General features: G+C 43.2%; 1 protein-coding gene across 5 annotated transcripts in view; it reads right to left on the bottom strand.

Annotated features, from left to right (window-relative positions):
* Nucleotides 1-961: 961 nt before the first annotated feature.
* Nucleotides 962-23675, bottom strand: part of ST7 (suppression of tumorigenicity 7) — a 261439-nt gene continuing 238725 nt past the window's right edge. For 3 of the 5 annotated variants that reach the window (XM_060108949.1, XM_060108951.1, XM_060108954.1), the window contains 4 exons: nt 21064-21214; nt 11536-11628; nt 8873-9012; nt 6999-8060 (listed from right to left, as the gene is read on the bottom strand). In XM_060108949.1, coding sequence (XP_059964932.1) covers nt 7941-8060; nt 8873-9012; nt 11536-11628; nt 21064-21214 — 504 coding nt within the window. In that variant the 3' untranslated portion in view covers nt 6999-7940. Of the gene's footprint in view, nt 1244-6998; nt 8061-8872; nt 9013-11535; nt 11629-21063; nt 21215-23675 lie in introns of those variants that run through there. The other 2 variants (XM_060108950.1, XM_060108953.1) reach the window with 1 other exon arrangement.

The raw sequence follows: 23675 nt of genomic DNA, 5'->3' as shown, positions 1-23675 counted from the left end.
GGGACGAAGTGAGAGAGTGGCATGGACTAATATACACTACCAAATGTAAATTAGATAGCTAGTGGGAAGCAGCCACATAACACAGGGAGATCAGCTCGGTGTGTTGTGACCACCTAGATGGGTGGGATAGGGAGGGTGGGAGGGAGGGAGGAGATATGGGGATATATGTATATGTATAGCTGATTCACTTTGTTATAAAGCAGAAACTAACACACCATTGTAAAGCAATTATACTCCAATAAAGATGTTAAAGAAAAAAAAAAGATGCTTGGCAGGTGTGACTCATGTAGAAGGCTTTCAAAGATGGTGAAGACAAATGACCACTTTGGTTCAGATCATGGAAACACTCAAGGAATGCTCACGTGCAAGCATCAAGAATGAAAACATGATAAAAAAAAATGACCCTTATGAGAAAACATTTAAAAAATGGCAATGTTGAAAGTGGTCAGGTCCTACAATAGACTATTGGCTCTGTAGCTCTCATCAGAACTTTTCTTCTCATGACAAGTTTTCAGGAAGCAGAAGTAAAATGATTCCTAGAACCACAGTGCTGAGTTCTATTCCGTGAGTAGAGTCTCTGAATTGGAACAACCTGGAATGGCACATACATTTCGTTTCATTCATGCTTCCTGTCATTCATGCTTGAAATTTCTTCTGTGCATTTAGCCTATGAGGACATACAGTTTGGAGCTGAAAAAGATGGTACTTTTTAGCCAAAGAGAGTCTGTTTTCTAAGCCACCAACCGTAGCGGTGCCGAGGGCCTGGTGAAAGGAGTTCCATTAGCATAGAAAAGCACTGTGTGGCACTGAGCAGATTTGGGGCCTTAGTAAATCAAATGTAACCTGTAGGTTTATTTGGACACCAGCAATTTTAGGGTTGGAAGACACAACTGGTTGCTGCAATACACAAAAGTTTATTTTTGACTTTTTTCTTTTCTGAAAGCAAAATATAATAGAACCGAACATCAATGAATTTTGTACAACAAAAACAGCTTTTAATATGGAACAGACAGTCCATGAAGGTTTTAAAATCTCGGAACGGCTTCCCTTTTTCAAAGTCATGCTTTCTTGCAGTCCACGAGGAGTTGGCACGAAGAGATGGTGGCAGCCCACTGGGTGAGGTGAGTGGAAGAACGGGTGGGCTTCCCTAGATCCTAGTCAGCTGGTGCCATAGACTGGATGGGAGGATGCTTTCCACTTTCTCCATGACAAAGTTTAAGGGGGCAAACAAAGTGCTGAGGAACTGCGAACAAACGAGAAAAGCACAGAAGTCAGGAGAAATCTTGTTGAAGACTACAAAATGAACCTCTCCAACTCATGCTTGCATCTTAAGTCTCTGCATTATAAAAAGTTTCCAAAGGTTACGATTTCATATTTATGTTTGTAGGAAACATTGGTTGACGAATAAACCTACGTTCCAGCTTCTGCACCCGCCCCCCCGGCTCTGATGGATGAGGGGGAGAAGTGTTGGCTGACAGGCCCTTCACTCCTCTGACAGCTGCCCACAGCTCTGAGGCCTTCCAACCAGCCTTCAGGATCTGAGGGCTGCCCATGGAGATGACCAGTGCCATCAAAAGGGACTGACAGATGGGTGGCAAGTGAGCAGAAGAGTTAAAAAAATGGTGACAACTTCTCCACCTGCTTGCCTAGTTATAGAACTTTAAGTGGAAAAGGCAACAACAGAAAAAAAAAGTCCAGTTTGTTGTATGGTTGTGAATTGCTTTGGGATCCTATTGTCTCCCAAACACCTGCAGCCCATGTTCTTTTCTGAACTACCTGCTTAGTGGTGAGCATCATGGGAGCCTTGGGGAGGGCGGCAAGCTGGCCAGTCCATGGACGACACGTCCTTGTGGAAAAGGTGCTGCTCTGAGGAGAGCTTTGGGATCTCTTTCATTTGGTTACTGAATTCCCTTCTGTTCTTCATGTAGAGAATAATGCTTATTATCTGTGCCTTTTAAGAAAGTCAGGCTCCTTGCCTGAGACTCATTTAACATAATCTCAAATATGTTCTGATTATGTTCTCGTGAAGAATCAGCTTCCCTCCACAAGCCATCCAGCATCTGGCAGAAGAGGTGCCCTAATCCAACCAGGCACAAGATGGGTGTTTGGATGGGTTTCCTTGCTCTCTGTTCAGAACCAAGGTATCGTCTCACTAGGGTTCAATGTCTGGTTCTTGTACTGTGGAGTCCTTTGTCCCAATCCCTTGCCCATAGCACAGCACAGTCTACACCACCAAGAATTTCCCACAGAAGTGTGCTGTAGGACGTGAGTACATACGCAGAGGGGGAACATGGTCTGAGGCCAGACAAATTAGTAGACCTGCATGTAGTGAAGTTAAAACCGTCTCCTCTACTGGTCATATGTTCTATGGATTGCGGGTCCTCAAGAAGGGGTATGGTAGGCAAGTTTCCCAAATTTACATGACCTCAGAATCTTTCCTTCTTCTTCTTCTCCTTCTTCTTCTTCTTTTTTTTTAAAGAGCCAGTAGAACGCAAACTGGGAAGGCCTGTACCACATTATGGCAGGACCATCAAGTGCGAGATTTGTGTAACGAAAACTCGAAAGAGTATAAGGTTCAGAACCCTTCTCTGTACTGCATCTTTTACATCAATTGAATATATTTACTCAGTAAGGCACTTAAGTACTGGGTGAGACATAAAAGCGTCTAGGACAAAGTCCCACTGTCTGGAAGCTCAAAGCCTAGGGGGTGGGGAAGGGAGCCACTAAGACCTGTACCCAGCAAAGTAGCAATACCAGGTGGACCACGATAGAGTACAAGATAGATGCACAAACAAAGCACCAGGAAGGTTTGGGAAAGGGAGAGAATCCATTTTGTCGAAAGGAACAGGAAAAACTGAAAATGAGGTGACTGAAATAGTCCCGAATGGATGGCTGGGGTATGAAAAGACAGAGATGGGGTAAGAATGGTAAGGAAAGAAATGTGAGCAGGTGGGCCTTGCAGGCTCAATAAACAGCTGGAACAGAAAGGGGAAAGCAGCTGGTATGACTAGAAGAGATAGAGTTCAAAAGCAACTAGCATAACTCTGGCCAGGGCCTTGAGTGCCAGGCTGTTAAGGAACTTGCAGTTACGAAAAAGGCAGCCACATTAGTACTTGAGTGAAGGTGGGATGGCTCTTTCCTCAAGTGGGTGTTAGATATAGGGCAATGCCTGGCAACCTTCTGAAATTATCCTTTGTTGGGTGCACAGTACCACATGGGATGCTCACCCTACTTAATGGACTGCCTGTCCTTTTCGGTTTAGAGCTGGATGCAGTTGGAAGGCATTGTGGGAGACACTAGGCCCAGGAATGAGTAATTACTGCCCGAGCTGCCCCTGAAAGAGTTTGTAAAATCCTAGTTCTGAGAGGATGACATGGAACAAGTCTACTGATTGTATCAGACCGACATGATAACACTGTAGAATTAAAAATATTTATACATAACATTTATTCATTTGTTTGTAATCAGAGATTGTCAAGGCTCCATAACACACAGCATTTGCCTACAATACTCAGCTCCATAAAGAGGAGCTAGGTGCTAAAGTAGTCTGGATGAACCGAGGATCCTGACAGTGGCAGGAAGATGAGGCCCAGTGAACAAGGTGATTTTGCTGGTGAAGTTATCATATTCTGAAAACCTAATCCAAAACAGATTTATAACCACCGAAGCTGTGACTGAGGTGGGAACAAGTGATGCATTAGCGTGAGCCAGTGTGGTTAGATGATAGGAATCACTCAAAGTCTACACCCTGGGAGACTTCATACAATAAATGGGGGACACCAGGGAGCCTCAGCTTGGGTAGCAGAATGAATGGAGATGTTGTTACAAAGCTGGTTCAAAATAAAGGCCTGTCTGTTTGCTTAGTTTTGGTCACTGACCTGACTTGGATAAAAAGCGTAAAAGGGAGGCCTCTGGAAATTAAGTGGCAGGCCTCGCCCAGTTTGTGGTCTGTAAATGCCTCTCTTTCCACCCTGTGCAGCAAGATGCAGTGAGCCCTGGCTCCCCTGGACACACCTGTGCTTCTCGACCAGGTTCCACAAGAGAATTAAATCCTAATACCTCCCATGTGTGTGATCAGTTACTGCTCTCCCTCACATCTAGAATGTTCTATCCTTGGGACAATCGAGAAAAGAATGCCTCGAACCCTTTCCTAGAGATCCTAATTCTCTCACAGCACCCCAGCTGCGATGCGCACCCTCTGTTACTAGGTTACCTTCCTCCTTAGCAGCGCTCTCCGAGACCTCCTCCCCAACCCTCGCCCACGAGGAAGAAGCAGCAAAATGTAATGGGGTGCCTGAAACCATTAAGCCCTTTTCATTCAGTAACCAGACAAAGGTCAGTGGCTTTCATCAGGAGGTATTAAACAAAAAAAGTTTGGTGGAACATGCTTTGCTTACTTAGGATGCTCACTGGTACTTCTTTGCACATTTGAAAATCAGTCAACACTTTTTGGCCAAAGACTCAACCAATGCACATAGAGAAACAGTTTCACTTAGGGACTTGGGAAATTTTATTGCCTGAAAAGTTAAGTCTGAATGAGCAACACCAGGCAACCCTGGAACAGCTCATCTATCTCAATGTCCAAAACTTCTGTCCTGGGGGCAGACAAACACGGTCCAAAATGCACCATAATTCAATCAGTGTCTTGTGGTGAGAAAAAGCAACTGAACTAATAAAAAAGAGAGAGCAACACTTCAATCGCCTGATCGTCCTTTTCCCGAAACACCGTTATTTAGAAGAAGGTCATGGCTCCCAACGTGCTTCGTTAACATTTGAAACGCCTCTGCTTATCTGAATAAGTTCCAGGTGCCCTACTGCAATCAGACAATTGACATTTCACTGTAATCAATATCAGACTTCAAAGAGGTCAGGGCCTATAAGTTGAAGACAAGAGTCAGAAGTCAGGGGGCTGGATCTCAGGGAAGGCGAGAGACCAGAGGAGGAAAGACAGGGCCCTTCAAACAGAAGAGGTCAGAATGCTGACCTTCCCACATTCTGTGAGGGGCTGGGTTTGGAATGATCACTTATTTATATGAGCAACCTTATCTTGGTAACCAAACATTCTAGGAAGAGTTAGTCCTAAGTCATTGAGGTAGATTAGATTAGGCGGAGAGAGTTGAAGCCTCTCATTTTACTATTTTCCAGTGGCTCACACTTGGCTGCGGGCTTCCTTACTGGCTGCATATCAACATGTAAACACACTGGAGAGTTCCCAAGCTGCACGCAGCCTGGCGGGTGGCAGTGCAATCTCTCTCCATCTACTGAGTCATTATCCCAGGGACATTATCTCAGGCGAGGTCTGAGAAAATCATTTTCACAAGCTGCAAATGGCTACAGGCAGCCTATAGGGCGGCTGTGATAACCTGTGGGGGGCTTCACGAGGGGCCTGATGAAGTGACAAGAGTGAAAATGTGGAGAAGACTCCGGAGCGGTGGGGGGGAGGAGGAGGGAGATGGGGCTTGTCTCCTTCAGGCCATCCGTCTTCCTTCCCCATGAAATCTCTTCAGACGTTTTAGTACTGCTAAACCTTAATGAAGGGCAAGATGAATGTGATCCTCCAGACAGAGGTTTAAAAGCAAATTTATCTAAACTACTTTTGAAAACTATGAGTAGCTGACTAAACTACCACACCTTGGTAGAGTATAAAATATGAGGACCATAAAGGCAAATTTACATTTTATTTAATCATTTGGCCCTTGACTCAAAAGCAAAGCTTTGGAAACATTAAATGAGGAGAGTGGCCCTTGGTCTAATATCCATAACGAACACATCTCTGTGATATTCTGGAGGCTACACAACCTTACCTACAGAACACCCAGTCGTATTCTATGTACTACCCTCCATTCCTCCCAGCCCTCTCCCTGGGTGATGCAGTTTCAGGCAGTTACTTTATTCAGTACAGGGGCTCTCAGCCCTGGCTGCACACCCAAATCACTGGGGGGGCATCTGAAAACTCAGATGACCAGGCTGCATCCCAGACCAACTAAGTCAGAGTCCCCAGGATTGGGAGATCAGGCACCTGTAATTTTTAAGCTCCCTAGATGATTTCAAGGAGCAGCCAGGGTGCAACTGCTGGTTCCTAGAAACCTGTCACCTCAACAGCTCTGACGTCGCACCATGCACCTGCAAACGGCTGCTCAAAGGCTGGCTTTTTTGAGACCAGTGTTCTCTGAAGGAAATGGTTCTCAACCCCCATCCTTAGAATCGGTGGGGGGGCGGGGCTTGTTTAAAAACGCAGATTCCCAGGTGCTAACACTCAAGGCTCTGAACTTCCGGTGGTAGGGCCAGGTGCATTTTGTGCACACTAGGGGCTGAGAATCACTGTCCTGATCCTAAATTCCCACCAAGAGCTGCTTGTTAGTTCAATGAAGAATGACATTGTCTAATGTCGTAAATGTGTTCTTATTTTAAATTTTACTACATGACACTCTAATCTGCTCAGACTTTTGGTAACTGCTTTAACTCAGAGGTTGGCTTGGGAATAGAAGCAAATAATGGATAGCATAGGCCCATAAACTAGGGAGCATCCAAGGAGGCAGCTTGGGTGATACTGGGTTCAGGAATCAGATCATGTACAGAAGACTTGAGGAAATTGAAGACATGCTGCCTGAAGAAAAGGGAAGGTAGTAAGTTAGAGGTGAGAGGTAGCCATGAATCTATTAGTTGCCTCAAGAAACTGCAAGAGGAAGTAGAGTTTTTCACTATAGTTTTGGAGAGTAGAATAGGAAATAAGTGAAAATTAAAGGAAGGCAGATTTTATCAGTATCAAGAAGAGTTCTGAGTGATCCAGTACTGAAATGGGCTTCCATGTTGAACAGGTGAATGCTCCATCGCTAAAAGTATTCCAGATGAGTCTAAATGACCTTCATCAAGTTACTGTTGAAGGCAATTTAAGGTCCCTTTCAACCCTGTCTGTGATCATAATTATAAAAGAAGAGAAGAAATGCTAAGCTGTATCTAATTTTTTACACTGATTCTTTCTGCAGAAACCACTACCATTTATTTATTTAATAATCATTTATTGAAAACCTACTATGTGCAAGGCACTGTGCAAAGCTTTGGGGATACAGAGATGAGGAAGACACAGTCCTGCTCGCAAAGAGCTCACATTCTACAAGGGGGTCAGACAAGTTTTTAACAATTATAATACAGTACAATAAACGTAATATAGGTATTCATGGAATACTGTGGGAGCTGAGAGGAGAAACATCTAACTCAGCTTGGGAGAAACTTAGAAAGGAAGCTGAGTATAAAAGAATGAAGAGGCGTTAGTAGACTGTACAAGTGCTGATGATAATGGGGAAGGGCATTCCATGCAGAGCAAATAGTACGTGCAAAGGCACCGAGGCGCACAAAAGCATCTGGGAATGGTGAGTAATTCACTGTGGCCCAAGAGCAGTGTCTGTGCAAGAGTTGGGAGACAGATGAGGCTGAAGAGGAAAGCAAGGGCCAGATCATAAAGGACCTTGTATGCCATGCTAAAGATCTGGGACTTTATCCTGATGCTGGTGGGAAACTACTGGAGAAATTCAAGCAGGGAAGTGACATGCTCAGACTTGCAATTTAGAAAGATCATTCTTGTGTCAGTATGAAAGAAATACTGGCAGAGGATAAGACTGGAAGCAAGGAGACCAGTTAAGACTCTTGCAGGTGTCCAGGCAAGAAATCACAAAGATCCAAACTAAGAGACAGCCATGGGAGAAGAAGGAAGGGAAGAAGAGGTGAATTACATTTACCGAATGCCTAGTGGCTCAGGAGGTTAGAGCCGACAGACTGTGAAAGCCAAGACAGACAGGATATAAGGAGTGAGAGAGGGAAGAGTTTGGGAGGGCTGCTGAGTTTCTGGCTTGAGTAACTGGGTGGATGTCAGTGCCACTGGCGGAGATCAGGAATACAGGAGAAGGAGCAGTTTTGGTGGTGGGGGAAGAAGGGTGATGAGTTCAGTTTTGAAAATGATGAGATTGAGGTGCCGGTGGGATTTCCAGTTCATCTTCAACACGCATGAAAATACTCTTGCAATTCCAGTCCCTGAACTCTGCCGAGCAGAAAATGTCAATCATCTGGAAAGGGATTAAATCAACCCAGCCAAGTTAGAAATCATCCTTGCTGACTCCACTCGCCTTGAAATCAGAATGGAGTTCCAGGGAAACAACTGATATTCTTTTCCTTATTCCTTCTGTTTGAAACTCCTTTGTGGCAAAATCAGTAAACTTATCCTCACTGCATGTGCAGGCTGAAATGGTCACTTTTCATCAAGGAAACAATGGTTCTTGGTTGTCAATGCCGATGGCTTTTCTTATTAAAGCTCTTCTCCATAACCCTCTTTAAAGACCCTTAATGGATTTCCATACTTCTAAATATCATATCTGTATACTTCTTAATACTAACACCCTTCACACCCCCCTCTCAGTTCATTCCCCAAACAAGCCATTTAATTTGTAGACATTAAAACTTTTTAAATTTAAATCATCTTTGAAAATGTAAATTCTATCCTTCTTGAAGACCTACAATATCTAAAGATTAGAGATGATGTCATTCAATTTACACAAAACTGAATAATCTCCCAAGTATTTTTCATTTGCTAGGATTCCCTTAATTCTTTAATTCCCTTAGAACTCATGCATTTTTTAGGGGAACTGCTGAGAATTTTTGTGTCTGTGAAATAGGCAAGGCATGCAGTAACAAACAAGCTACCCTTTCTCATTCTGACCCTCAACCCTTGATCTCACTGATGATAATGAAAATTAAACAGTATGCAAAGGATCAATACAAGCACATCCACTTCTACACAACACTCCCCTGTTTCTCTTATGCTGCTTCTCTTGACTTTCCCTGCCCCTTGCCTGCGGCCTCCCCCTTGGCAAATACTCACAGCTTTTGCAAAGACCCCCATAAGTTCCGGGAACTGATGTGTCAGAAGGGCCAGCATGGCTGTGAAGGAACACAATCCAGCAGTAAAGAGAATAAAGAAGGGAAGCTCCTTTTTTGGGTAAACTGAGACTTCATGGAAAGCTGTGGAGAAGATCGAAAGGGAAGTGTTAGGGCTACAGTAAAATGCATTCTCAGGGAATTTCTGTAGGTGGGACTGACTCTTCAGAGCTTTGGCTCAAGCCTGCTGGAAATGAAAAAGGTAGGGCCCTGGAATGAACAAGAGCCAACATTTCAGCCAGCCTTCGGTGGCCTATCTGCTTCTCCCAAGTCCATGTTCAACCTTCAGAACTCTATCTAGGGCATGATAGGGCTAATTTGGGGATGTCACACACTCATGGGCAGGGACAGTAACACTATCTATGCCTAATATACAGTATTTCTTTCGCAAAAGCAAACACAAATAAAACGAAACTTTATTCAAATTATAAAACACATGTTCATTGAACAAAACCTGGAAAATCCACAGTCAGGTATACTGAAAAAAATATCCTCTCTCTAGGTTTTCACTTTCCTGTAATTTTTAAATCATTGTGATAGGGTGATATCAGTGTATCTTGTATTTTTTCCTGGCACAATCTAACTATGTCAGTGGAGGGTGCCACCCTGATAGAGAGACATCCAGCGAGAACCATCCATCCATCAATAATGGGAGATTTTAGAGCCTTTCATAACTTTTTAAATTTCGAGTGGCCCGCACAGAGAGAAAAGCAACTAAGGCTGGCCCAGCAGAGGGGAGCCATGAGGCTGTGTGTGAGCAACACTGCCACTCAAACCAAAAGATTCGAGGGGCTCCATCTTCCTCAGGAAATCCAAGGTCTCAAGCCTTTCCTCGACCTTTCAGCTCTAAGCAGTAATCCACTCTGCTGAAACTGCGGGTGTGGAGGGCCAAGGAGGGACAAAGCACAAACGAGCACATGCACCTGAATCCAGGGATGTCAACCTGCTAGCATTCTTCATGGGTGGACGTGTGCTCAGGACCACCGTGGACACTACACCACTCACGTGCAGCACGCAGGTAACATGTAAAGCCACCTACCCGCATCCCATCCTCACCCTCAGCACCCAACGATTTTGAGGGGAGATCAGACGTGAACCACTGCATTCAGTTAAATAAACGTGAGCCATAGTTTTCTATTCCAGGACTGTAAAGATTATTCCTAGACAGTTTCTTGTAAGAACTGTAATCTTGTTCTAATAGTGAATCTATCCCCATGGAAACATGATTGGACTCAATTAAAACATTTTAAAAGTGTACTTTTCAGAAAACTGCCTTTCTTACCAGAAACCATAAATGTTAACAAGGATCTCCCTGAAGGGGGAGTGAAAAGGTAAAGCATGGGCCCATCACAGGGATTTCTGAAATCAAATCTAATGCAGAGTGAGGCACCCGACGCTTTCCCACAATAAACTCAGATGGTGAGGAACCACACCCCTCTGAGGTCTCCCAGCTCCCGAGGTAACACGTCTCCCAGTGGGTCTGTCCTGCAAAGAAATGAGAGAGCTGCCTCCTGCTCTTTCAACCTGAGATGGCAGCCTTGTTTTGCACCCACTACGTTGGAGATTTACGACCCGCTCAAAAACATGGGCATTAGACCATCTGCCAGCACCCAGGGCTCCACAGTTATACTGGCCCTCCTGGCAAAGCATGTAAATATGTTACAGCTATGAGATGTGACGTAGCTGGGGCTGGTGCAGGGTGGGTGTGGCAGAAGAGAGGACAGGGAAGAGAGAGCAGCCAAGGTTTGGAGCATATTATCTGAGGGAGGAAAGCATGTCCTAAGTCAGGGCCACATGAACAGCCTGGACATGTTCTTCATACACAGTGTCATTTGATAATAACTATTTAGCCGGAATTGTCAAAACAATGTTGCATTTCAGTAAACCAAATCATACTTTCCAGGTGTGGTATGGGCCCCCCGACTGCTAGCTTGTAAGGCCCTCGAGGGCAGGGTCTGCCCGCCGCCTGCTGTATACAGTGTTGAGGCCGCACGTGTGCCTGCACATGTTACACCAGCTCACTGCGTGCCATCCGTGAGACGCTCACGGGAAATCCCGCCGGCCAAGAGCACCGCATCGCCGCAGAGGGCAGCCCCACCCTGCTCACGACTCCGCCTCTGGCCACACGCCAGCGTCCCGGTGCCACCCTCCCACCCATGGCTCATCTGCTGCTCCCTCTGAAGCCAGTGCTTCCCCTCCAGACTCCGGTCTGTGCAGACTGCCTCTGACCAGAGGGAGAGCCCAGGCCGAGTCCCGCACAGTGGATCAGCCCAGCAAGGGGCATCTGCCCCAAACTAGGGGTCTCTGCCCCAAACTAGGGGTCTCTGTGCTCAGACCAACCAGTACATGATGGCTCTTCATCTACATTTCAGACCTGGGGGGGTCTTTCCCTTTGATGAATCTGGAGAGACGTGGAGAAGCAGGAAGCCAGACCTACACACATAACTCACTTTAATGCTTATGCTCTCAAATGAGGACAGGCTTTGGGAGAAGAGTAATAAAAGACAAGGAACATCATAAACATTTATCATTTCCACCTCTTCCCATCCCAGGCTTTGGCACACCACCCTCACCAGCCAAAGAGAGGAATATGGAGGGGAGACTCACATGGAAGCAGCTCACGATCTGCTGTTTCTGTACAGATGGGGTAAGGATAAAATAGATGCCCCTTTTCCAAGGGATAAGGGATCATCCGAAAAGCTGCAAAGGAGAGACAATACGTTAGAGGTACAATATTTGTCTCGTAACTTCTCAACTTCAAAGAGAGACTTTTGAGCATTTTTATAATGGTGAACACTTCTACAAACGGCTCCCATAAAGGAGGCAAGACTTACCCAAACTCTGAGTCATGTGCCAGATAAGCTGTCAGAGATGCATTATGAGGTATGCCTCACACATTAACCTCACACTATATATTCTGGGCGAACCTCACAAAACTGAGTGGGGGTGGGGGTGCGGAGGAGTACGGAAAGCCAGCAATTCCAATGCCCAGGGTTTCCTCATCTACAAAATATTATGAAAACGTTGTAAGCACTAATTCAATACAGCTCACCTGATGGTGATAACGCAAACCTGGATTGAAATGCTTCCCCAAGAAGCAAACGTGGACTGACTTGTTGGATCGTGTCACAGATGCACAAATATGAAAGGCATTCTAGCATGTCTATTTTAAAAATATGTCTAGGTGGATTCGAATTCCAACCAAGATAGATGAAAACAAGAACCTAAAAATGCATGACTTGGGAGGTATTTCTAAACTTTATGAAACTTTTAAATCTTCAACATCATGTGGGGAAAAAATGGATCTGAAGAGATTATCTGTATTTTGATGATATCAGGCCATGTAAGTTCTGGTTTTGTGGCATCAGATAACATTAGGTCTCACACTGAATTATGACTTTCCAATCAATCCATCTCGTCCCGTTATCACGTGTGTTACTCTCCCTGTTACGAGGTCATGAGCACGTTAGTCTCACTGTTTCTGTGAACAGTACTCGAGGTAATTTTTCTTCAACAGATGTCCGGTAACTACAGCATGCTGTAGCTATAAAATATAAAAACTAAACCCTACACTGGGAACGTCAGATTACAGTCCTTGCCTTCATGTGTGTCAAAAAGGGATGGTGGCAACACAGCAGCCTTTTCAGTCTTAAATGCTACATTTCAAGGACTCCTAGCTACATCCTCAGCTGTGTAATTACCTGAGGCTTCTCAAAATGCTGTCAATGTACATATTTATCTTTTGCATACTTATTTCAAACAGAAATCAGAAACAAAGAATGTTCTCCCTCACAAGAAATGACAAGGTTCCATTGTAACCAGCATCAGTGCACATATGGTATTTATTCTGGTGTCTGAATATTATTTAAAAGTAAAAACATTATGTATGTGATTCCAGCATTTGGAATGCAGTCAATCTACACCACAGTGGTATCACTCTGAGGTTACAGCACATTGCCACGGAGAATATAAATCACTATAAACGTGGGATTAGAGCAGAGCCAGTTTGCTGGCAGTTGGCTGAGGTAAAAATGTTATCAATTTTCCTCTCATAACAGAAACCTCTTAAACAGAGATTAAAACATTAAAAACACCCCAGACTTTAACTCTTCTTAAAATGAAAGGCTCACCCTAGTTCAATCAGACCTTTTCTTTCGTGCAAACCAAGATGACTTTTGCCCATTACAATGAGCAAGAGAGGAGTTCCCCGTACAGGTTGTTAACACACAAAGATTACTCAAAGGGACCAGCATCTCTCTCAGTAGAATTAGGCTTGCAAGAGAAGGGAAAAAATTACAAAACCAAAAAATCCATTTAGTGCCTTTATAGGATACACTAAACTCTCTACTGGGAAGCAGTGCGTTGAAATTTAAACTGCAATATGGCAGGATTTTAATACTATTTCCCATGATTGATGGCTGCTATGAAAGCATCCCAAAAATGTAGAAAAACCTATGTGGAAGTTGTTTTTTTTTTTTTTTCTTTTGAAATCCAGATTCTCCATGTGCACTAGGGCTGCTGTAATTAAGAATCTGTTCAGGTTCATATGATATAAATAAACCCTCAGTTTTCAAAGTGGCTATAAATTTGAATGCTAAATTTTGTTCAAAATTGAAGTCAGTTTGCACTTCAGGGAGCAATTTTTTAAATGAAATATAGGAGTGCAAGATCTTGAGAGTGTTCAACCATAGACATCAAATGGTTGCTTGGTGTCTTTTCAGTCAGATGCCAAATAGTTTTTACTCCAGTACTTGGCATGCATACAAATTTTGTGCATCAAGTTAGCCTTTTCCTTCTTCTAATCAGTTCTGGTCTTTTTGGAGAGGGTGAAGGCACTGATTATATACGACTCAAAAAAGAATACACACACAAACACACACACACACTTTTTGTACTGTCCTCTGCCCCCAACCCCTGGGATTGTAAAGACGCTTATGTGCTCTTAAAATTTCTCATTCTCATGTCAGTTGTCATTTACATCAAGTTCATAAAATAATATTAAGACTTTTGGCTTCACTAAACAAAAGCAAGCACAATTTCTGTTTGCAATTCTATCCTTGGTCCACCCTGCTGTGCGGGGCCCAGCAAAGTGTGCGATAAGCAGTGGGGGTCTGCAAAGAGCGGAGGAGGCACTGCACGAGCCGGGCCAGCTTCACCTCCCACCGCCTGGTCCCTTTCACTGCAAAGACACGACACTGCTCCACAAGAACCTCGTGGCTTTATCCGAATGTCCAGAATTTAGCAGAGCAAGTAAGAATGGAAAAAAGGTCATTTGAACTATTTTATGAATTTGATCTACTTCATGAGTGACTAAAAACCTCCTAAAAAATCTCCGTCCGAAAAAACATACACTTCAGAGGAATTAAAAATGTACACGTGTTTGGTTAAAAACGAAACCAAAAACCTGGACCACTCAGAGTTAATACATGGGACACGAGTGGCATTGTTGCATTTTCCTTTTGTGCCATCCCCTCCCCTACCTTGGTTTCTATTGTGCCTTTGTGGGAGAGGCAAAATGAAACTGGGAACTACTTAAGGAACACAGCAGGCTCTCCACAATGATGTGCGAGGCATTACACAGCTGCCTTCCACTCCTGCCCAGACACGTTTTCTAGGCACCAAACCTAGCAGTGCTGTGCCGATCAGAGACTCGACCAATACTAGAGAAAGAATCAACAGAACCAAAGAATGAACAGAAGGATGGATACATGAACAAATTAATTCCTGATTTCCCCAGTGACTTCTAATGAGCTCTCATCCTGTCCACAATGTAGACAAGGATAGAAGCTAATGTTAGATACTTTGTCTATGTTGCCTTTGCAAAGAGGATCTCAGAGAACCTTATACAGACCCCTTGCAATAGCAAGAACTGAGTTTGAATCCCAGCTCTACGTGGTCAAAACGCTGAGTGACTTCCTCATGCATCAGCGATAGAAAGGTGAGCCAAGTACGCACTGGCCCTGCACTGATGGAGCTGACCACCCAGGGTGGGAAACAGATGAGCCAATAATCATGAAAACAAGAGTGACAGTCCCCCTGTGACAGCCCATACCTAATGGGGGAGTGGTGGAGGTGACAGCTCAGGATGAGTCAAACTTGACCAGGCTGACAACTGTATGACTTTGGGTGGGTCATTAATCTCTGTCCAGTCTCTTTGGCCGTAAAAACGAGAACACCAAGGACCTCGAGAGGCTGTTAAAGGGACTAAGTGTGACAGCGAAGGTCAACGTGTCCACACATAATGACTGACTGCTCAGTGAAAGTTAGTTTTCTCTTTACCGTGCCTTTCCACTAACCCCAAGTTCCTACTTTCTCTAACAGGTCATACGCTAGCTTATAAGTAAAAATGCCGCTTGTTTGTGAACAATTAGAAATGCAAATGATAGAACAGAAAACTTTCATCAAAATACACATTTTATGTTCTCACCTTTGACTGCAATGCAGGCAACTGGCCATAAAGGTTCTTTGTCTTTTGTGAGGCTTTGGGCACAAGAAGGAAAATTCAGAAGTCAAAAGCTTGGGTTCTGATCCACGTTTTTTCACTATCTACTTATATGGCCTTGGGAAAACCACTTTCCTTTGGTTAGATTACATGATGTTACATTCCAATTCTGAAGAAAACTTCTAGAATTTTATAGCAGATTCACTAATTTGTTAGTGACCTGCAACACTCTATAACACTCTGTTCCTGCTTCCACTGCTTGTGTCCACACTATATATTATATATGTGTGTGTATGTATCTGTGAGAATATGTGTATACACACACACACACATTAATGTTTCTCTCAAAGCGTTTCAGAGTCTGACTCATCTTGGTATCCCCAAAAGAATGCCTGGCACAAAGGAGGGACTCAATAAATCTTAACTGAATAAAGGAATGAAGAAGTTAATGCACAATAGGGCAGAGACAGAATTTTTCCCTTTAAAAACCCCAGTGGATCCAAATTACGGTCAGCGGCTCAAAAGTGAATAACTGAAAGGAGCAAGCTGGTCCTACTGGGCAGTAGGTGGGGAAGCACTGAATAATATTTGGAGCTACTAGTGTTAAGTTGGCTATGGCCAGGGACTTTAGCTGGCCATTGTTTTCTCCTAAATTATAAAATTTAGCCTTAGATCTATGGGGTGAGGGGTGGAAGAATTTCTCTTTAGCAGTCCCAAAGGTGCCAGGCTTTTGGAGGAAAGGTTTGGTTAGAGGAAATGCCCTAAGGACCACATCTTACAGCAAGTAGCATTTACCATCAGGTTCAAAGAGAATAAATTAGAATCAGAATCTCATCCTTTGCTTCAACAATGGACCATTTTCTCCTCTCAAAGGAAATACTTTGCCTAGTCCCCCTAAAAAACACCACCTTCAAATCTTATACATTATTTAGTGAATTCTTTGGGAAAAAAAATCTCCAAAAAGAAAATAAAGTCTTACTTGATCAAGTGGAAAAAATGGAAACAAAGAAAAGCTAAGCGATTTACCCCATGGCATTCTAGCCTTCTGATATATAGAACCTGAAAATTAAATCTTAAAAGTTCACAGTTGTGGTCAGCAGTCTATTCTGCTTTATAAAATAAATACAGCCAAAACAGAGCCCTGAGAAGATCACGGTAGAAGGGAGATAAGGCCACATCAGTATTTAATACAGGTAAAACAGAAGATGTACCATTTAAAATAGGGCCCCATAAGGCACGATACCATTGTAAATAAGACACAATTCAAACGAGATCCCTCATTCATATGTTTTTTACATTCAACACATACTTGCAGCCGTGTGTGTGCACATGTGTGAGCGTAACCAGAACCTACAGTGTTTGAAATAAATATAATTCAGATAATGTGGCAGCTGTGTAATGAACTAAGAAACATGTTTTTAAATCTTATAAATTAAAACTTTCCCCATTTCTTCATTATCTTGACTTTGAGGAACATATTGTGTAATTTCAGGGGCTGGGACAGTGATGAATCAAATATTTTACAAACCTTTGAAATGCTGATGTATTTGTGGTTGAGGACTCCGGTTTTTTTTTGTTTTGTTTTGTTTTGTTTTAAACCACCATATGTTTCAAACCCAAACAATCTCTGCCATGCATCAGCTGGACTTTGGGGTTTTAACAAAAATGTGAGTTATTTCAGCCTGATTGGTGGGAAACTCACTTAATTCCACAAGATGACTAATGCTCCAACATAATAAACTCATTAAAAAGCAAAGAAAAGTATACCTCATCCCTACCCCTAACACTTTTGACATAAGTCAGGCTTTTAAAATTTTTTCTAAAAGATAAACTGACTTTTTAAAAGAATACTCACTTTTAACATGGAACCTGGTGAAATGAGGCACTGTTACCTTCCTCCCTGAATTATCTTTCTAATGAAAAGGGGAAACTGGAAGGGAGTTGGGGAATGGCCTTAAATTTCAGAATGAAGAAAAAAATGATTTAAAGGCGAAAACCTAGACCCTGAGGCTGGAGATGTCAAAATGCGGCACCCAGTGGTGAACTGGAGGAAGTGCAGCCTCCTGCGCTCAGGCACAGGCCGTCTAGGGGAGCCCCACTGACCTCAGAGGGAGAGGGAGCGGTTCTGGTACTGTAGCCGCCCTGAGGGCAACTGCCCTGAAGCCCACCAATTTGGGATGGGGTGATGGCATTCAGTATCTTCAGCGCTTCACAGTTTTCCAAAAAATGGGTAAGTTAATACCAGTTAATAGGTAGCTAAGTCAGAATTCTAATCCAAGTCCTTTTGATTTAAAATCCAGAGCCCTGATGCCTCCATTTAACTTAGAATGGACACAGATCTAGAAGTTTTGTCAACCAATTACACACAATGGTCTAAAGTTGGGGTGGTCATTCTTTCTTCTAAATTGCAAGACAGATTTATAGCTTCATTTTTGAAAAAAGACCAAAACTGTTTGTAATGAAAGATTATTTTTCTAAGTACATGCATATACATATATACACACACACATATATACACATGCATATTTATGCTTGTAGAAAATATATATGCCTGTTGTAGAAAGTTTGAAAAATACAAATAGGAAGAAAAAAACAAATCACTTTAAATCTACTTAAAGATGTATTTATTTCCAGTCTCTTACCTTTGTTTATATATAGAATGTATTTTTTTTATAGAATTGGGCTCATTCTATAGTTAAAATGTTTATGTCAATATTTAACAACAAAAATATAATTCTACATACAATGATTAACTTTCAAAACACTAGAAAGGGCATAGGTATACCCCAGTCTGTAAGCAGTGGTGTAAATTGAGGGCTTCTAAACAAATGTTTCAGAGATGGCTGACCCTCTTATCCTTAATCTATTCAGGAAAGGCCTAAATAGCTGGTATTATAGAAAAGAGCAGTGAAGAAAAAGTGAACCTGGCTCTACCAACAGTGCTGGCAGGACGTTCAACAAGGTGCTCACCTCAATAAACCTGTTCCTCTCTTGATCAACTAAGATGGCCACCTCTGTCCTGCCTAACTCAGAAATTTATCAGGAGTCCATGAAATGATGGAAATACAAACCCTCTGTGAATTACACTGTTACACAAACACTCTTCAAGGTTCTTGAGATCCTCCAAGGTAGTTAGCACCTGGTAAGCACTCTCATGGTTCTCTTTTCTTTCTAAAACTGAATGGTATGGCTCTCTTTTTGAAAACTGAACAGCAGCGTAACTTCCTGGTTCTTAATTATCTATAAGGATCAGATGTTGAATTTGTCTTTCCTACAGGCCCCTGACTACCTTGCCACACTGTTTTATGACTAAAAACTCACCCCTACCTACTAAACCGAATTGAGGATACGGGGAGGGGGAAGGGTAAGCTGGGACAAAGTGAGAGAGTGGCGTGGACATATATACACTACCAAACGTAAAGTTGATAGCTAGTGGGAAGCAGCCGCATAGCACAGGGAGATCAGCTCAGTGCTTTGTGACCACCTAGAAGGGTGGGACAGGGAGGGCGGGAGGGAGGGAGACGCAAGAGGGAAGAGATATGGTAACATATGTATATGTATAACTGATTCACTTGTTATAAAGCAGAAACTGACACACCATTGTAAAGCAATTATACTCTAATAAAGATGTTAAAAAAACCAAACCAAACAAACAAACAAAAACAAAAAACTCACCCCTTCTTTTTATTCTAATAAAGTGTTCCACCCATCTAATGTGAGGTAATTACATCCCCCCAGAGGTACTACACTGCTTGATGTGGGGTTCACTATGTCACTTCCCATTTCTCACAATCTCCCTGTCCTTCCCAGTTGTTCCAGAGCATCTCCCTATTGTTATATGATTATATGGGTAACTAATTCCCAAATAGAATTTCCTCATGGTTTTTTTTTTAATAGTTATGCCATTCCTAACACTGTGTCTTCATCACTTCTGGCCACCCGCTTTTGACCTTTTCTATAGGACTGGTAACTTTCTTATCAATTAGATCCAATCAATAAGCTTCTATTACTATGTTTCCAAGGTACCGATCTATAAATACGTTCTTATTTGGTTAAGTCAGTTTATCCATGTAATTTTACCACGACTAACACTAGGTGAGGCCTCCCATGTTTAATCTTGCTGGGCTTTTTCTGTCTCTTTCTCATGTTTAAATAAAAATTCCTTTTGTCTCATCTGGATAGAACACTTTAAATGCAACAAGAAGCCCAAGCCACAGGGGACTGCATACATGTCCACATACACCCTGAGCAGAGTGTGCTGTCTTAACATATCCAAATAGCAGGACCAGGACACCTGGAGTATGTTACCACACTTACAGAGTAGGGGTAGAAACATCGATCAAGTCGATATCCCTCAAGTTATAAATAGTAAACGATTTAACTTGACCCGCTATCAATTCTCTAAAGAAATATTTTCAAAACAACTAAACAAAAACCTTTCAGTCCACCTGAGTCCCTGTCAGGTTACTCTTACTCCATCTCATCTGGCTGCCCGCCCCCCCCCCCCCCACTTCCTGCACCAGTTTAGATTCCTGCTGGGTTAGGGAAGGGCAGGAAAAGGGAAGAGCAGAAGATTAGCAAAATGAAAATGGAAGGAGCAAAGATAAACAGCGAAAGGGATTAAAAAGACATTCATTTGTGAGGCTGATCAGAGTAGAAGTGAACTAAGGAAAAATTATCAGAAGACTCTAATATTTCTTTTCCCCGTGAGAGGGGGGGAAAAACAACCCATGCTACATGTTGTGTTTGTTTTGCTTAAATTAATGATAACCGAGTGTCAATATATATGTGGTCCAATAATCCACAATCTTGAGCCTTTTTCCCTAATTTTCATTCTCCCCAACAGCCCCACTGCTTAGCATTTGTTCACAGTGTCCTTGCTTATAATACCGTCCCAGTTCTTCAAGGCTTGGTTCAAATCTCATATGACCCATAAGGTTAACCATGACTGCTCCACCCCATAGGCCTCTCCTGTCTGAAGAATCACAGGGCAGCTGTTACATGCTGCTGATGACTCCTCCCAACTGGATGAAATGCTTCTCCAGGGCAGGGAGCACGTCTCACCCACCGTTGGAGCCACTTCTCCTTACACGGAATGACGGTGCCCAGCTCGTGCTCAGATCAGTTTATCCCCACATCCATCTAACAGGCATTTATCCCTTAACGCACAATGCTACACCTGCCACCATACTGGAGTCCAGCAGCCACTGCTCTTGTGCTGAAGCAAGCATAACCACTGCCCGTTTGTGTTTGGCTAACCCAGCTCTCCTGGAGGATAACTGTGGCTCTTCAGCCAACCCTCCCAGAAAGGCCATCCAGAAGTGGTCATCAGAGCCCAGCACGAGGCCTGACCCCACGCCAAAGGTTCCCATGTTGCCGAGGGGCTGTCCAGGTCTCCAAAGAGGGTTTTCCAGCTGTAAAATGCTCCTCTGCCAGGACAGCCCAGACTCACCCCAACCACTGTATAAACTTGCCTTTTTGAGCTGCAGAGATGGGATCACCACAGTAACACCCGCCACCACTGGGAAACTAGAGAGCCTGAGTAATTAACCATCTCTCGGTGATGGAATATCACAGAGAAGGAGAGCTATAGATATGCAAATCTTCATCTCTCACCGTGAACACTCAGGGTAAAAACAGTTTTAGCATCTTTTCATGCTTTAAAAACATTTCAAAGAAAGAAAATTACTTACTGCCTTCCCATGTACAATGCAGAAGATTCAAAGCCCCTTCTACCCTCTTCCAATGTGCCAGATGGAAGAATGCATACGCTATTGCTTCACTGTCCCCTCTCTTCAGGATATGTTCTGGGGGCAGGATTAAGCTTTTCATTTCTAGGAGGTACTGAAATAAAAAAAGGCAGGAGACAGGTGTGTTAATACACAGTAATTTGGAATTCAGTATTGAAAATGGAGAGGTTGATTGCCCTAAAGCCGCCGCTCGTAAGCATTTCATCAAACCTGCAACCTCGTTACTACATTTGAAGGCAATTACTGAAACATCCAGCAATCCAAAGTTTGTTGGCAGATAATTAGCCTTGTACTAGTTTCCTACAGTGAACATCAGAGGCTTTCAGGCTAAGATAGTCTAATCAAAGAAATATATATATATACAGACTCAAACAGCAAGAAGGAAAATTTAGAAGACACAATAATTTGGTATAATCTTGTAACCAGAATGAAAATACATGAAACAAATACATGAAGGTTAAGAAGTCATATGACTAAACCAACCACACTGGAGAGACTTGAGGATGACTAGCACTGCCCATTAGTTTTTCCTCACAAATCTATCAAGGAGAAGGCCTTAGTCCTGTGGAAAGGGTCACCCGTAGCTGCTCAGGTGCTGGAGGAAGAGGGGTGGCAGCCTGGGCACAGGAAGACCCAAGGGAGCGGAGCAGTACAGACCCCAAACCACACTGTTCTTTCGGCTCCTTTCCGAAACACTTCAGGGGTCTCAGGAGCGCAGGGCAAGAATGGATATTCTTCCTGGGGTCTCACAGGAGACTAAGTTTCCGCTTGTACTCTTTTGTGTTTACTATAGAATAGAAAGGGAAGCAAATTCAGGCCGGTATTTTATATTTGCAGATGCTCACTTGTCTTTGCCAGCTGGCGTTCCCCGTGCTCCACTCCTCACCACCTCTCCTCCGGATTCGTCCCCAGCGCGCGCACGCACACACACACACACACACACACACACACACACACACACACACGCCCCACCACCACCAACCACCGTCACAACAACCCAGTCATCTCCTATAAAATGGAGATTAGCAGACCACAGAGGTATGTGTTTCATGAAAACAGCACAAATACAGCGCAAGGAGGTGCTATGAGATGTCCAACAATTTTAACGTCAGAAACAACTGTGGATTCATCTGTCAGAGGAAATTTATGAAAGAGGGTGAAGAGTGGAAGAATCCAGATCCACAGAATGGAGGTTACAAGACACCCATCAATGTTTCGCTCTCATCTTGCTGTGGGTTCATACGCTGGGCACGTGGGGTGCAGTGGCCTTTAAGCTTCCTCTCCTGTTGGCATGCTCGGCGTCGGGGCGCACCGCCCAGCAGGAGCCAGGTGGACACATTCTGGCCTCTTGGTTCAGCAAATGAAACTTTCCTTGCTCTGGGTCTGATATCTGAAGAAAGCTCCAAGCCTTAGGCTCAAAGAAGGAAGAGCAGGAAGCGAGAGCCCACCCCGAGAGCAGCGGAGAGCAGCCGTGCAGCCCTCACACTTGCGGAGCGGGTGGGCTTGAAGGCCCTCCTTGATAGTAAGACCTCTTCCCAGGCTGGTCCATGAAAGGTGTTCATTATTTTGATGGGAGGTCCTCAAGCATGAGTTCATGTGCTTTTCTGAATTCTACATGTTACTGCCTTCTTCCTTCATCTTGTTTTAAAACAGTGAACGACAAAAATCTTTTGGGAAAAATAACAATTTTGAATTACCTAGTAATCCAACTAGCACTGCATCTATTGATATAATAAATATATAAATATAAAGGAGAATTTTATGTTCAGAGATATATCGTCTAGTGATGTTACCTTAATAGAAGCCATTATGTCATGGCTTCTGCTACTGCCCATGATGATTTTAGAAGGCCCCAAGAGTCATAACTTGTAAAATGCTATGAACTCTTATTATTTTTTTTAATAATCATCAGAACAAAGGAAAGGGAAAATTTCTTGCTTAATGAGTGCCCTAGAATAAGATTTTGACTTCTGAGTTTCTAATAATTATTTATAGCCTACCAAATAGTCAACTTTTTTTTATATATCTTTATTGGAGTGTAATTGCTTTACAATGTTGTCTTAGTTTCTGCTATACAAGAAAGTGAATCAGCTATATGTATACATATATCCCCATATCCCCGCCCTCTTGCGTCTCCCTCCCACCCTCCCTATCCCACCCTTCTAGGCCATCACAGAGCACCGAGCTGATCTCCCTGTGCTATGCGGCTGCTTCCCACTAGCTATCTATTTTACATTTGGTAGTGTATATATGTCAATGCCACTCTCTCACTTTGTCCTAGCTTCCCCATCCCCCGCTGTGTCCTCAAGCCCGTTCTCTTCACCTGTGTCTTTATTCCTGCCCTGCCATTAGGTTCATCAGTACCGTTTTTCTTAGATTCCATATATGTGCGTTAGCACACAGTATTTGTTTCTCTCTTTCTGACTTACTTCACTCTGTATGACAGACTCTAGATCCATCCACCTCATTACAAATAACTCAATTTCGTTCCTTTTTATGGCTGAGTAATATTCCATTGTATATATGTGCCACATCTTCTTTATCCATTCATCAGA

Source organism: Mesoplodon densirostris, chromosome 9, assembly GCF_025265405.1.
Source record: "Mesoplodon densirostris isolate mMesDen1 chromosome 9, mMesDen1 primary haplotype, whole genome shotgun sequence".
Lineage (NCBI taxonomy): Eukaryota > Metazoa > Chordata > Mammalia > Artiodactyla > Ziphiidae > Mesoplodon > Mesoplodon densirostris.
This window is presented reverse-complemented; position numbering and strand designations above follow the sequence as displayed.